Genomic DNA, 14,696 nt, shown 5'->3' with positions numbered 1-14,696 from the left:
GTGTGTGTAGGAGCTGCTGCTGGTCGCTGGTGCTTGGGCTGGGCTGGGCCTTTTGGATGGACGTATATCAGGCCGATGGTCCACGTCGTGTTCGTCGTCCGTTTATGGTGTTCATCTCGTTGATCTTATTCCAGACCTGACTGTACTCTCTCCATCATCCAAACAGCCAATATCATCACATTTAGTATTCTTCATCAAAATCATTCATCATGTCTGAGTGGGCAAAGCAAACATACAACCAGCAGTACGAGAAGTGGGTTCCATGGCTCGAGGACGTCTACTTGAGATGGTTCACCAAGGACAACAAGGCCAGCTACACGACTAAGGGTAAGCCACCAACGCCTCCACGAACCTCTCCCATCACACTAGTACCTGGCTAGCTAGTAGTGGTTAAGAATCCGCACTAACATTCTCGTGTTCAGATACTCTCGACAAGAGCAAGGTCACCGGCGTCGAGCAAGTCGATACTCTCCAAGACGGCGTGCACAACCTCGCTGCCGGCCAGGTCGGTCAGGGCGGCCTTCTCCAACCCATCGGCGATATGGCTTCCAAGGAGGGCATCAACCGCGCCGAGCGCCAGGGCAAGGACGACGAGGGCGGCTACGTGCCCACCGCCGTCCCCGGCTCCGGTGCCCTGAACCAGGCGGGCAGCGGCGTCGCTGAGGGCAGCAAGACCGTTGCCGGCAAGACCACCGAGGGCGTCAAGGGTGCCGGCGGCTTCGTCGGTGGCCTGTTTGGTGGCGGTGCTGGCAAGGCCAAGCCTGAGCAGAAGTAAATACCTCATCACCAACGACCACCAACTTGGAGAAAGGAGGAGAGCTTGCAGACTTACCTGCAAACTCCATTGCGAGTCCTTGGATGGGGCGGTAGCGTATTGACGCTGTCTTTGGATCACCGGCGTTAGATTGCAACGGAATTTTGTCGATTAGCTTTGACCACAATACCCACAAACGGTCTTTGAATTGAAGGAACTCATGAATTACAATCTCCTGTCTTCACAACAACTATGACATGTCAACTGTATGAGGGCTATCTCAAGCAAACGTTATTACCACATTCGGATGCGGCGTCGACAATGCAACTGTTGGCTGGCTCATACTAGCGGATAAGATGCTACAGGTTGTTTGCTTGCCTGTACACCTGGCTGGCGGGACTGAATACCAGTTCACGACCGTTTGCTGGTCTGTCAAGGTTGCGACAAACAGTCTCTTATTCCTAGAGTCTTCTCATTTAAAATTTCCAGCATCGACCTGGTTTTCTATTCACTTTCCCAAGCCTCACATTGGTCAGCTTGCTCCCTTCCCGAGATGCGTGACCAGATCCACCAACCGGGCCATTCTGGCCTCCATTCGATCGCAACGAGATCACTCGACCTAGCTAAAAGGCTCAAGAATAGGATATCCTCCGTTCGTTCGGATTCGAGAACGCGAAGAATTCCAGTTGCAGCTCTTTCTAAGCTACAATTATTCAGTGGCAGCGACTCCTCAGAGACACTCGTGGCGTATCACGAAGCATATGACACCTCTAACGAAGATCTGCCAGGCGGCATTTCTCATTATCACGACGACAACTTGCGCAGACCTCTACCATTCGAACAGCCAAGGACGAGCTTTCTAGGTAGGCTTCCAAAAGAGATACGGGAGATCATATATCGAGAGCTATGGCGTACAGCTGGCCTTGGTCAGCACATTATCTGGACTGAGGCCGGTTTTGGACATTCCAGATGTTTGCTTGAAAGACTCGAGTCCAACATCATCGAAGGTGATGATCCAGGGGAGTTCAACTGGATGGGATCTGATGCTCGAGGGTCGGTATCTCTATGGTACAAGCGAGAGATGTCAACGTGGTGTGATCACTGGAAATGTGAAGAAGCAAAAGATGAAAGAGAAATATGGCGAGACATTGCGCGGCGCCAAACTAGTTGTGGTATCTCAGTCAGCAACTCGTCGCCGTATCTGCCCATGATGCTAACGTGTAAGACTTTGTAAGTTGCGTTTTCTACCTTGATGGAGAAAGAGATGTAGAGAATTCTTGAGACTGTTGCGCTTAAGACAATCACTTACACAAAAGCACATAGATACTCTGAATGTTCCTCGTCAATCTACAGGTCTACAGTATTCACCATCACCGACATCAATCTGGCACGGAACCTCTTCGGCGTTCGATGGAAGACGTCCAGCATTCACCCACTCCGGCGCGTCAACTTCTCATTTCGACGCCAGGCAGACCAAGGGAGCACCTTTGAGCAATGGGTAGAATCATGGAGTGCGATCCTGAGGCTCCTCGACACGCCCCAGTTGATGACGGTCAATCTCTGGCTGGACAGCGATATCTACTACGAGCGATACTGGTTGTCCGTGACCGGCAACGTCCTCCGGCGGGTCCCGGAGGCACTGGCCCACAAAGTCGCCGTCAGCCTTCCGCCGGACGGACACGGTGACCGCATTGCGGGGGCCGCGTGGCTGACGGGGTCTTGACGGCGGGGTGCCGTGGGCGGCCTCTACTGGCGCGCGCTCGCAAGAGGCGCGAGGGAGGCGAAGTGGTCAACTCTGATGTGAGACGGGCGCGGGTTTGACTTTGCGGGGGAGGATGGATGGATGGATGGATGGATGGATGAGTCTGGAACTTTTGGGTTTCCCTACCCGCCCTTACGTGAGGGAGGCAACATGTGAGATTGGCCCGACGGCATGGGTGTCTTTTTGAAGCGATGATGGGACGACGTATGGGATGTAATACCTACCGGTAGCCTAGAGGGGCTGAGGGATCGGTCTAGATTTTGTGGCCCGGGAGATGGACGACGAGGTAGCCAATTGATTCGTCTCGTTTATCTTGGAGATCTGCTCTGCCGGCAGACGCTGGACGTCGATGATCCTCGTCGTGAAACTGCTAGACGCCTCATCGGCTGATGTGCTGGGTATTTAGAGCTTGCAAAGGTTGCTAGGGAGCACCGCGGAGGGGATCCCGGGCTTCCATCTTCACACTCAATTCGGCAGAAGCGAACGAACACTTTTTCACGTTGGCGAAGAAGCGAAAGGCACGGCGGGAAACTCTATGTGGTCCATCGTCCTGTCAACGCCCAGAGGTTCGACTGACGTGCGCGTAAGCTTTGGACATCATCCGTGATGTAGACAGTAGTGTAGTAACCCAAGAACCATTCAGGTAAGTACTTTGATATAGGCCGGTGCGGTGCGTCTTCGGCGAATTCTCATAGGCACCTTTGGTCGTCAAAGACCATTGGCTGGGGGCCACAATCTCGGAGCTTACGCCGCTTCATCTCTCGGGCGGGTGAGAGAGCTTGATGGTGGTGATGTTGCAACGATGCGGGGTACAGGTAGCTTTCGGTCAGCGATGGGGTTGCGAAGAAGACTACATCGTTGCCAGCCTGTCAGGATCTTGGCGTGAGCTTGTCGTCACGTTATGGACCGCGTCTCTCGTTTGTTTGCATAGCTGATCTGTCACTGCCTCGTTTCGACATGGCAACGGAAGCGGACGGAATGTTGTAGTCCAGGACAGAATACGCGGAGTTCATGTTATCGCCGGATACTACGGATCGCAATCGTTGTCTACTTTATTAAACTCAATGTTGAAGTGATTGACCAGGGGTTGGGGAGCATTTCCTCCGAAAGCAATAGAAAAAAAGCTTGGGATATTGAAAACATTGTGAAGGTCCGAACGTCTTTGATTGAAAATGATCCACAGGTCCAAGTGGGATGGGGAGGGGTCCCGGCCGTTGCGATTCATATCCTATAATCCTGCCCCAAGTCTCCGGAGCTCGCGACATGCGCCCTACGCCCGCCGAGACTGGGTGCCCGGCCGATATGGGCCGCCATGATACGACTCTTTGACGAGAGTTGATAATCACGATGAGTAGCCTGTCAGCTGCATTCATCGAACCATGTCTTCGCACTTCCTGGTTCTTCCCCGTCACCAAAACCTGCATTAACGCGTTCGGTTCTTCGGAAGGGAGCCATATCGGAGACATCTGGGAACTCGCGTAGAATCTCAAAGACTCTCACAAGTTCGCAATTGCCTCTCTTTCTATTCCGTACAGGGGAGAGCTTTCGGCTCACGGCCGAGAATGGGAACATGGGGGCTCTATGCGCAGAAAAGACAGCACCAGCGCAGGCGGGACCCCCCCCCCGGGAGGCCCGTTTCGCGAACTTCCACCAGGGACGGCCGAAGTGGGCACGACAGGCTCGACGAGATCGGAATCCAGATGGCTGATCGGCATTCTGACAGCAACTTTTTGGCCTGGCAGACGCAAAAGCGACAGGAGGCTCTGCTTGGGTCTTATTTAGCGCCTATATCACTCTCAAACCCGGCGCCGGGGGCGTTGCTTAGATGGTGCATTTCGAGCTAGAAACCCCTTGAAAGTGGGAATTCTACCAAGGTCAGAGCTTCTATGCATATCTGCCGACTTTTCCAGAGAGCCATGGAAATCAGGTTTTCAATGATCCGGACGACAGAGGAAAGAACCGGCCTAGCTCAACACGGCGAGGGGTGATGTTTTGGGACGGCATGAGCCAGAACTAGACATGCAAGCCATATGAGTTTCCCAACTTGGGCAAAAACGCTGTGAGAAACCCAACAGACTGAGATTCCGCACCTTTCGTAGCGAGTGGGAAAGGAACCTTGGTGCAGGCTGACCCCATCCTTCTGGCGGGGGTTGCAAAAGCGAAGCTATTCACACTCTCGAGCATTTTGACAGAATGTAACCTTACCACCAGAACCTGCCACCTCACCGAACCCATATCAAACCCGTCCAGCAGGGGGCCAATGGCACCTCGCCATTAAGCTACCTACAATCAGATAGGGCCGCCGAGGATCGAGACCGCCTGGAGGCTTGAGGCTTGTCCCGAAAGCAAGATTTCTTGCTGCGTGGCCATGACTACGCCGCGCCAATTCGTTGTCTTTTCTCAAACATCGTGACTCGAGAGGGATTCCATCTGCATCCTGCAACATCGGACCAGCTTGGCCCATGCTCCCAACCTTTTCTTCCCTACAGGCCCCGGGTTTGCTGCACGTAAGCATACCATGTCGGCCGTTGGCTCACATGGGCTACTTTGATCCGGGGCGTGGGCCCTCCGCCCGCCGGATGGTATAGATGAAATACCAGCTTAGCTGCCGCATCCGGGTGTGCCGTCTAGGGCGAGGAAAGACGCGGGCGTTTCCCCCGACACCCTAGATCGCGATGCCGGATATGGCACGAGGCAAAGGATGGAGGAGTTGCGCCCGCCGCGTTCCCCATTGCAGTCACAGCCGACAGCATGTCGTTGGAGGGGTTAATTACACTAGAGATGTGCTTCACGCGTGGGCAGCAAGGAGTGTAAGCGGCGTGCGTTTGAGTCCCTTGGAAGCTCATCCTCCTGGTTCGGAGAATAAAGGCAAACTCCGGACTGGAACTTGGAATTTGGAAGGGCTGGACCTCTATAGACCTTTGAGAGACCCTGCGACCTCGCGAGAGGAACATTCGTATGCCTCAAGTTAGTACGGAGGAACCATGTGTACGAAACTAGGACTATTAGCAAGCTGTATTAATCCTGACACTGGTACTGCGTACTGCACGGCCCAACGATGTTTCGCAGGGGTCTCAACAGCGCCAGTCAGCAATGCGTCAAACATGAGTGTTCTGTGCTCGGATCTGCATCAACTATGTTGCCCTCCGAGCGTTTGTCAGTTTCCCACCCAAGACCACGGTTGAGGCTGGCGCAAGATGTGGCACAGAGGCTGCTGCTTACGCCGTCGTCTGTCATGTAAGAGGCAAGCGACATGAAGCAAGATCCGCAGATCCGTGAGCATCCGTAGAGTCAAAGATTCCGCAACCGTGTGCCGGCGCCGGCTTGTGCGGGGAGGGGCTGCTGCCGACAATCCACCAGCCTCCTCTCCGTCCGTTCAAAAGAAAGGATCAGGGGAGCAGCGTAGAGAATAGAGTTGTGGCGGGTAGCTTGCTGTCAGCGTCGCTGTCTGGATCACTGGTGCGGAGGGCTAGCAAGTTGTGCGAGGCCGGGATCAGGATAGATATTCCGTCTGGCATAGAGCAAAGAGGGGAGTGAAAGACGAGGCCAGTACGGAGTATTGGGGGTTGGTATCAAGGCAAGCGTGTGGTGCGGTGCGGTGCCTGATCTCTATCTTGGACTAAGCTCACGATGGCTACACTGTATCCGTGACAAACAGTAGCAAGCCGGGTGCGGGGGAGCGGTATCCCTGAAGGCACTGGAGATATCCGTCCAGATAATTTGGTATTAGCAAACAAAGATGCGACGGACGAGCCCCGGTCGGTTGGCGCCGAAGGGAACGTTCACTGCAACTGGCTGGTCGCTGCTTTTTGAGATTCACGCCATTGTGACGATGCTCTTCTGTCAGTCTGCCCTTGCCCTGTCCCTATATCACGCAACAGTTATAGCCTTGTGAGAATCTGCCCATAGTCGATACCGCATCATCCTTCAAGGTCCAGGTTGCGAATCTTGTTCTGCGGCACCCACGCGCACCGCCATACCAGCGAAGTTGGAACCACTCTGTGGCCTGCCAAACACTGACGATAGTGAGGTGCCATTATAACCCCCTTGACGCTGCCATGACGTCCCGTCTGCTACCTTCTGCTTTCCCGTCAACGATGACACGGGCCCAATTGTCGGCGGCGAGAATGGAGAACAGGATGAACGACCACTCCCGTCGCCTGGCTGTCAGTTCTTGTGTGAGATGGGCCTGCTGTCAACAGTGTCGCATCGTGAGGTGGAAGGGGAGCAGTCAAGGACCGGAAGGGCACGGCGCGATACGTGCCATTACCGGAGTGGAGTTTGACCGCCGCCTTGACATTCATCCGGTGCTGCTTTCCCACCGCTTTCAAGGTCGATGACGGGGATGTGATGGAGAAGCCTGGAGGTGAGAGAGGCCGGGGTCCGGCCAAGGTCGCGCCTCCGGAGCTCTGTAGATGAAATGATTTGCGGCATGACGGCCAGCCTGCATCATGTAAATGCAGTTGTGAGGTTAGGTATCTCTACGCTGTATTCTCCCAATTACCCCAAGCCCTGGATCTAGAGCTTCTTGTCCTATGGAGCTCAGCTAGACTTGCACAGCTGAGTTGTCTCTGCTTCGGCGATGGAAAATCCCGCTGCTTAGACCAAACTAAGCTCAGCTCACCCGGGATAAGGGCTGTTGCTAATCGAGGTCGCATTGGGGGCGCTCTCAGAAGTCTTCGCGCTGTGTTCGTGTGTGTGTGCTGGTGCTGCACCGCTCGGCCCTGTGCGAGTCTGGCCAAGATTGAAAAGCACCCCATGGCGAGAGGGGTGTTGAGGACATACCTATCTGTCGACTTAGACTTCAAGACCAAGGCTGTATGTTCTCAATGGGCTGGTCTTGGCACTTTCAAAAGTTCGAATGAACGCACGATATTGGACTTGGAGCTCTTCATAAGCATCCTGTTCGAGTGCCGTGAGTGCCTTCTCCTGGCGATGTTCCCTTGTCAAACGACGAGCCCCCCCCGGCGCGCGAAAATCCTTGCGATGCGCTGCCCATGTCGTTCGGGACAAGGCTTTCTTGGCGTAGCTTCCGACAGAGTCTCATCAAAGGAACTCCGTTGACGAGGATGGTGACGAGCGGATAAGTTTGGGCGATTAGACCGCCTCTATCCCGTACCTGTGAATATCTTCTTGCTCAACCCGAGTGCCTATCCGTACGGGTGTGCCTACACTACGAGAAGTGCTTGGGAATTTTTTTTTTTTTTTTTTCAGGATTTCTATCCCGCGCTGAGACATGCGGCAACCTCTTCAGCCCGCGGGCCTCGTGGCAGCATCTCCCAGGAGGAAAACCGTGGGAGTGGGAGAAATGCAACGTCGGCGAGAGGGGAGGGAATTGACTATTGGATGCGGGCGCGCTTACACCGAGGCGGTGACTGCGTAGATTCAATGTGCATAGTGGCGGCGGCGTTGTTGAGCAGGTTTCCTTGCACCAAAGAGCCCTTGCCTGGTCTCTGGTCTCGGTATGCTTTGCACCCGAGATGGAGTTCTCAGCCATTTACTTCTCAAATCAATGACATCGTGACTAGGAGTAAGTGCGGTTACAGTAAGTAAGCTTCAGGTCGGGCTTCAGGTAGAACAGATTGTTGAATAAGCATGGGAAATTACCATGAAATAAGGCCGCGCTTCTTCTTGAACCACTATCGGTTGTCGTTAGACTCCTGCGCTTCTCTGAGTCGGGCTGCTAGAGAGCGGCCACGAGGGAGGGGGCGGCGAGGGGGAATAGGGAATAGTAGCTGTCTTGGACTCTTGGTGTCGTCAAGTGTTGCTTAGCATCAACGAGGACGGACCAGAGTGGTCGCTTGGCTAGCGTCGAGAACCAAATGTGCACAACATCGGCTTGTAGCGTGGCATCCTATCGCATCTTGCCTTGCCTTACCTTTGCCTTGCCTCAAGCCATCCTACATAAGCCAAGCCGTCTGCATGGGCAGAGATTCTGTCCCTCCCCGGACCAGTCAGACCCGTCCTCTAGGCAATGGAGGGGGTCGGAATCGAATCAAGTATCTTAGCCTTCATTCCTGGCACTTGCTGGGCGGGCTGGAATGTTGCCGGGGGTCCGGGGGAGGAGGTTATCGTAGCTTTCCCTAGAACGAGGGGTTTCCGCATGCGTCGGCGAAGGGGACCGAGATAGAGAGAGTCATGTCTTGTCTCTGTACAACCCCTTCGCTGTGCCTATGTCTCCTGCTTTGGGACAGAGTGTCCTCGACGATGGAGTCACTTCTCCTGCTTCAGGTAATGCGTCCAAAGTTTGAGTTCTGAAAGGTGACTTGTCTGATGGTAAGTACCGATAGGACTTTGCAGCTCTTTGCAGCTCAGCCCCTACATCCAATATTCCACACCGCATCAAGGTGGCTCGTTCGATGGCTTGGTGTAAGTTTCCGTCGCCAGGACCGCATGGATCGTCGACGCAAAGGCAACCAGCCACACTATCTATCTTCCCCAGATTTGGAGCTCGCATTCGTAGGCCGTGCTTGCAGCAGAAGTCCGCCTTTACTCGCCCATAGTCCATACTCTGTACCTTAGGAATGGAAATCAAAGTTCGGCCCCTCCCTCCCCGCCGTCCCCGGGGTCTGATAGCTGTCTGACCTGGTCGCAGCCGGGACCCGGGGTGTCTGTTGGCCGCACGCAGTCCCACGTTCGGCGCCATCCTGTGAGACTTGGCTTGCTGTGTGTGCTACCACGCTGCAACATGCTGTTGGCTGTTGACTGGGAGGAATGTCACGGGGCGTGTGTGTGTGAGTATGTGTATTTGTACTTCAGCCTGCCTGGCTGGTGATCAGTTACAGCCAACACATGAATGAGCCGAGATGGGCACGTTCTTTGGTGTTTTGAACAGTCAACGAGTCAAAAGCTGGTTCGATGATTGCACCAGTTTAGATGTGACATTTGGGTGCCGATGACGAGCAAACCCGCTGTCGCAATTACAACTCATCGTCCGTGACCTCATGTGGCTCGAGGCCAATAGACGGCCCAGGGGATATGTGTTGTTGGTCGAATGAGATGAGCCTGGTTAATATGGGAGACGCATTATGACTAAGAAGCGAAGGAGTAAAGCCAAGTTTCTGCCCTTGTCTTGACCTCATGTCTAATCAATTTGTATGGTATGTGTGATTTGTTGGCCGTGGCACGGCAAAGCCCATTCAATGAACGTTTCGCAATTCCATTTTTCAAAGTCCCGTCAATGCCGTCGGGACGGGAGAAGCTGTAGTGAGTATAGACACAACGCATACGTACAGACGTATCCGTGCTGTATATCTCTTACGTCGGTAATCGGGTTCTACCCCCCCAAGGTCCGTAGGTATTACGCCGCTTGGTCAATCAAGCCGCCCTGTTAGAGTCCTGAGATGGGCTGGCCTTGGAACCAGGGTTTATCGCTATGAGAAAGGGCATTGAGGCGAAGATGCCATTGTCGGTATCTCTCTGGCGGGCATCCGCACAGGAAAGCTGGAGCTAGCACGGAGATGAAGACAGCCGGAAGAAGCACCTGCAGTGGAAATATACGCCGGTCCTAGAGCGACTGATATTGTTCGGAGGCCAAGAGGCTTGGAAGACGAATACTCGGAGCGCGGCCGGATCGTGGTGCCTTGGCGGGTATGGGCGGGGTGGAGTCGACAAAGTCCGCTTCGGAGAAGGAACACCACCTTTTGGCTGCTTGAGGCTTGAGCATGTGCAAGTTCGCCGCCGTATCCATAGCGGCCCGTTGTTGAGGTTTGATTCCTGTTGGTTGGCCCGGGCATGGCGCGCCTTGTCTTACATGATGGGACTCTCACCGGAGGACCGCACCCCCCACATGAGCTTGCACGTTTTTTTCCTCACCAACATGGCTTGTGGGCCTGGAGAAGGAAGAGAGAAGGTAAGAATGGAGACGGCGGCGGCGGTGGTTGAGGCGGATCCGGAGACGGGTGCCGTTTTGAGGTCCCATGCGGCCATGCCAGGCTTGAGTTGTGGAGTTGCCTGCAAGTAAGGCGAGATACTTGCATGTCAAGATGGGCCAATGGCTTGTTGGAGAGTACGGAAGAGATATCGTGATGCTTCATCGCCTTAGTGCTATGCGTAATGTAATGGGAAGTAGCTGGCGATATGCTGGAAGCAGTAGCCGCATGTTCCTACGTGTGTTGGGTCTCCTATCGTGGAGCAAAGCCTCTGATGGAAGCAAACATGCCGTTTTGGGCCTTGGCAACGAGAAGGACGGGGTTTAGGAGCCGAGAGTTGTGATTACGGTTCCGAGTTTCGTGATAACGACTTCTTGACTTGCATTGGCGCTGCATTAAGGCCACATTGTTTGGGCCCCTCGGGCCAGGGATCGCGTCACTTGCCTCTCCGCACATCGCAACGCAAACACCGGACGTGGGAAAGCAAACATGAGATTCTTCACGCGGTGACGCTGTCATGTTGGTCTTGCCCCAAAACCATTCATGATTCGGATGCCGGATCCAATGTGAACAACACCAGTTGCCCTTGGCTCACGCTCCCCTAATTTCGTGCTTCCCCATAGCATCCGGAAAGGGCAAACCGACGGGAGCGGGGGAACAAAAGGTCATGCTCATGGTCATCATGTTAGACGGGGGCTCTTCTTCGAGATGATCTGAGGGAAAATGGTGCTTTGAACGCAGTGCTGTCATCTGTCACATTGTTCGCGAGTGGACGGGGCGACATCCCCCAAGCTCCCCGGCGGGTGGGCGATTGCCGCATCTTACATCACCGTCGCAACTCGCCCCTGGCTTGCCCTGCTTAGCCAGCGCTGAATGCTGCACTGAGCTTTTGCCGGCCGCTGGACGTTGCTGCCCTTCACCGCAAACTCCATTCGGCAGTACGATGGAACGTTTTCCTCCTCTGACCGAGCAATATGGAGAATCTGGAGACGAGGGGAAAAGGGGGGGGTTTGTCTAACGGCACGAAAGGATCTCGTAGGGGTAGGGCGAAGATCACATAGGAAAGCAAGGTAACAGAGCTCAGAGACCACTGAAGCACCAGCGATGACCACACCGATCCGATCTCGTGGGAAGGATTCACCCCTAAAACCCCCCCCAAAAAACAAGGAACGAAGAAGGAATGAGCAAAGACTACGGGGTGATTACTGCATGTAGGGGGTTATTCTAGGACAAACCGGGGTGGCAGAGAGTCACTGGACAAGGGGACGGACGGCAGCCGAAGCGAGGGGGATCGTTAGTGACGAACAGGAAAATAGGAATTAAAGGAGGGCAGAAGAAAAGGCCCTGGAGATCATTACATACATACAGAGTGAAGGACAGGGCCATGTCCGTACGTGCGTTGAAGATCAATACTGGGAAACCTGGAAAAACTTGGTGACACTAGGTACGACAGGGCCGTGACAGAGTACGGAGAACGGAGGACATTACCATTGCCAGTAGACAGCGCGAGGGCGGCAGAGCATCAGCGTCCACTCGATCGTCAATGTGCCCAGGAGGACTGGGAACGTCTGTCCTGGGTCTGCCCCGATTCCCGGCCGACTATGGCGTTGGTTGGCTTTCCTACTCTGGAGACTCAAGTTTTGGTTCCTGGGCTTTTCTGGAAGGGGGTTATTACATCAACGTCCACGGGGATGATTGGCCGGGCAAGGACTCCGCGACTTTGGGGGGCGATGTGAACCGTGAACCTGTTCCGGGCTGAATCCTGACGCGACGGGCTGGGATGAGGAGCGCGTTGGTGGGATTTCCTCGGTGGATTACTGTGTAGGAAGATCGATCGAGATTTGGGGGTGTGATTGTACATAGAGAAACACGTTATTTCACTGCCTTGATGTCTGGTTCTCTAGTTTCTGCGCGGTACTGTAGTGTGTCCGGGTACTAACGACGGCGCTTGAGGAAACCAATGTTGGCGGAGACTAAGACGGCAGACAGAACTATTGTATCGGGTAGGGACCCCCATAGCTTGAGCGTTTAAACTCGTAACTCGCAGTAGAGCCGAAAAGACGGTAGTCATGATGGTGACATTTTTGCCCGGCGCAGGTAGTCTGGAAGCTTGGGCCAAGCGAAGGGCTTACGTGCAGCATAGCAGCAGGTATGGATATCCGACGGGTGGAGAGAGAGACAGAGAGAAAGAAAGGGACGGGAAGAGACCTGTGAGTGGGAGATGGTATCCGAAAGGCTGTGGTGATTCCCATTCCCGTTGTCAGGCTGGTGGTGAGAGTACGCCAGCGAGCAACGACAGCTCGACGACCGCAGCGCCGCAGACTGACAGCCATTGTGGACACTGGAGGGGCCCACGAGGGAAGGGTAAGAAAGTGGGCAATGGCGCCGTGGGAAAGGCAAGCTGAGAGAAGGACTCCATAGTATCCGCAGTACGGATAGAAGATAGACACAGGGCGACGAAAGATGGACAGGAGACAGGCGGGTTCTTGTTGAACCTTGTGGATCTACGAAGAGAAGAGTAGGACCCGGCGATGACAAGACCGACGAAAGGCCTCCTCCTCCTCTCAAGAGGAGAAGGCTACGGCGGCAGCGAGCCAATGGAGGAGAGCGGCGCGAGCACACATCCAGAAGATAGAGTGGGAAAACATGGGAGAAGGAGGAAGAGAGACATGGGGGAGAGGGAGAGACACTAAGCAGCAAAAGAGCTGCCCCGGGCGCATGCAACGTTGGACCGGGGTTCTTGTCACCATGTTGTCACCCTGTCGCAGTGTCGCCTTGTCACCCTCGTTCTTGGCCTGTCCCTGTCTGGCCCCTGGTCCTGCTCTTTTGCTTGCGGGTTCGGTGTGTGCTTGCTTGGGCTTTCTGTCTCGTCCCTCTTTCTGTCAATGGGTTGTGTCACTGCGGTATCCGTATGGCCCATGGGACATCTCCAACAAGAAGAGTTGGTCATGATATCAGCGGGTGAATTTGTTTGCCCTCAGTGAGTGGCGAAAGCTATATGGCGGTAGACATATATGCTGTGTGTGAGAGTTCACCTGCATCGGCGACTTTGCAAGTTACCATTCAGTCGTCACCGTGCGGTACTACCATGTTGGGTATTTGATTTTTGGTCTGGCGGTATCTAGTTCGTGAAGTTGGTAAATCCTGCTGCAGCTGCTTGTTGCTTATTGCTGCTTCGGCCGGCCCTTTGCATCGCATCACATCGCATCTGAACCCCGTTCTGTCCTGTCCTCAACTTCTTTGGACATGGGTGCTAGTCCCATCTTGGAATATCCGTATTCAACTCTGTGTGGTGTATTCCCGCATATCCGTACAAATCCCACGTTCTTGGGTTCGTCGTCCGAGTTCGACGCTTACTACCTAGTTCTTGCTTGGGCACCACCACTACAATCACCACAACCATCGCCTCCTCCACCTTGGCGAACCGCACCCCTCACGAACGGGAGCAGTTGAGGTTAATTTTCTCAAAAGTGTGTTGTGTCAGTGGATGTGTGTGTTTGTGTGAGTGGGCATACTACCTATACTCTATCTCAGGTACTCATCTCAGACCTGCAGTGTCGGTCTGCCTTATCTCGGCCGTGATCTCACACACACCAAGAACAAAACAATAAACACCAACATCGACAATAACATCTGCGCGTGAAGATTTACATCTTTCTCCCTCGTTTCGTTGTTTGTTGTTTTCTCGCGACTCTGACCTTTACGAAACGGCGTCGTCCCTGCGACTGTGTTCTCCCTCAGGCTTCAGCCCTCCTTCAGCCCTCAGCTCCCACTATCGACGAAACGTGCCTCGTCTAGCATCATCCCTCTCTCTCTCTCTTCATCTCACGCTCCAGCACGCTACCCGGACCCGAACTGCGGTGATCCCACGGATATCAATACTTTAGCGATACCAAGACAAGAGAAAAAAGGGCACAGACGATCGTTGGCCGCCCTGTCGTATCGTTCCCTTGGGTCTTCCCCTAGGTTTTCTAAGTACAGAACTGGCACGACTGGGATTGCCGACTCTTCCATCATCCGTGCTCCACAGAGGGTCTGGCTTTAAGCGCGACGACGGACAGCGGACGGCGGACACGAGCAAAATAGAAACCCGAGACCCTCTTGTTCGTTTATCAACCTCTCTCACCGGGCCATTCACATTGTCATTGTTCCCCGTCATTTCCATCCAGGTCGCAGATCGGGTGTGAGGACCCGAGGGTGGTGAACAAGTTCCTTGTGTCTTGTTGTTCGTATTTGCCAAAATTGGTTCGACACAAGCTCGACAAACCGTCTGTCTTTGAACAGAATTGGTGTCTAGCTCCAGAGTTAT

At 54.1% G+C, this 14,696-nt stretch overlaps 3 protein-coding genes across 3 annotated transcripts; 2 read left to right on the top strand and 1 right to left on the bottom strand.

Annotated features, from left to right (window-relative positions):
• The first annotated feature begins 75 nt into the window (after positions 1–75).
• BDP55DRAFT_397358 (uncharacterized protein) lies at positions 76–1,046 on the top strand. Its single transcript, XM_060567253.1, has 2 exons — positions 76–327; positions 423–1,046. The coding sequence occupies exons 1-2, from the start codon at positions 210–212 to the stop codon at positions 773–775; spliced, it is 471 nt and encodes a 156-aa protein (XP_060423235.1). The 5' UTR covers positions 76–209; the 3' UTR covers positions 776–1,046.
• A 279-nt stretch (positions 1,047–1,325) lies between these two features.
• BDP55DRAFT_525393 (uncharacterized protein) lies at positions 1,326–2,369 on the top strand (the record flags this gene model as incomplete). The annotated part of the gene is made up of 2 exons (XM_060567804.1): positions 1,326–1,984; positions 2,078–2,369. Coding segments are annotated over 2 exons (951 nt in total), but the record flags the coding sequence as incomplete, so codon positions are not given.
• A 9,527-nt stretch (positions 2,370–11,896) lies between these two features.
• On the bottom strand, positions 11,897–12,351 carry BDP55DRAFT_397321 (uncharacterized protein). The gene has a single exon (XM_060567252.1). It carries the CDS (start codon positions 12,246–12,248, stop codon positions 12,021–12,023), a length of 228 nt encoding a protein of 75 aa, XP_060423233.1. The 5' UTR covers positions 12,249–12,351; the 3' UTR covers positions 11,897–12,020.
• Between the last annotated feature and the right edge of the window lie 2,345 nt (positions 12,352–14,696).

Source organism: Colletotrichum godetiae (assembly GCF_030913485.1).
Source record: "Colletotrichum godetiae strain CBS 193.32 chromosome Unknown BDP55scaffold_73, whole genome shotgun sequence".
Taxonomy (NCBI): domain Eukaryota; kingdom Fungi; phylum Ascomycota; class Sordariomycetes; order Glomerellales; family Glomerellaceae; genus Colletotrichum; species Colletotrichum godetiae.
Note: the sequence above shows the minus strand (reverse complement) of the source record. Positions and strands in the feature narration are given on the sequence as shown.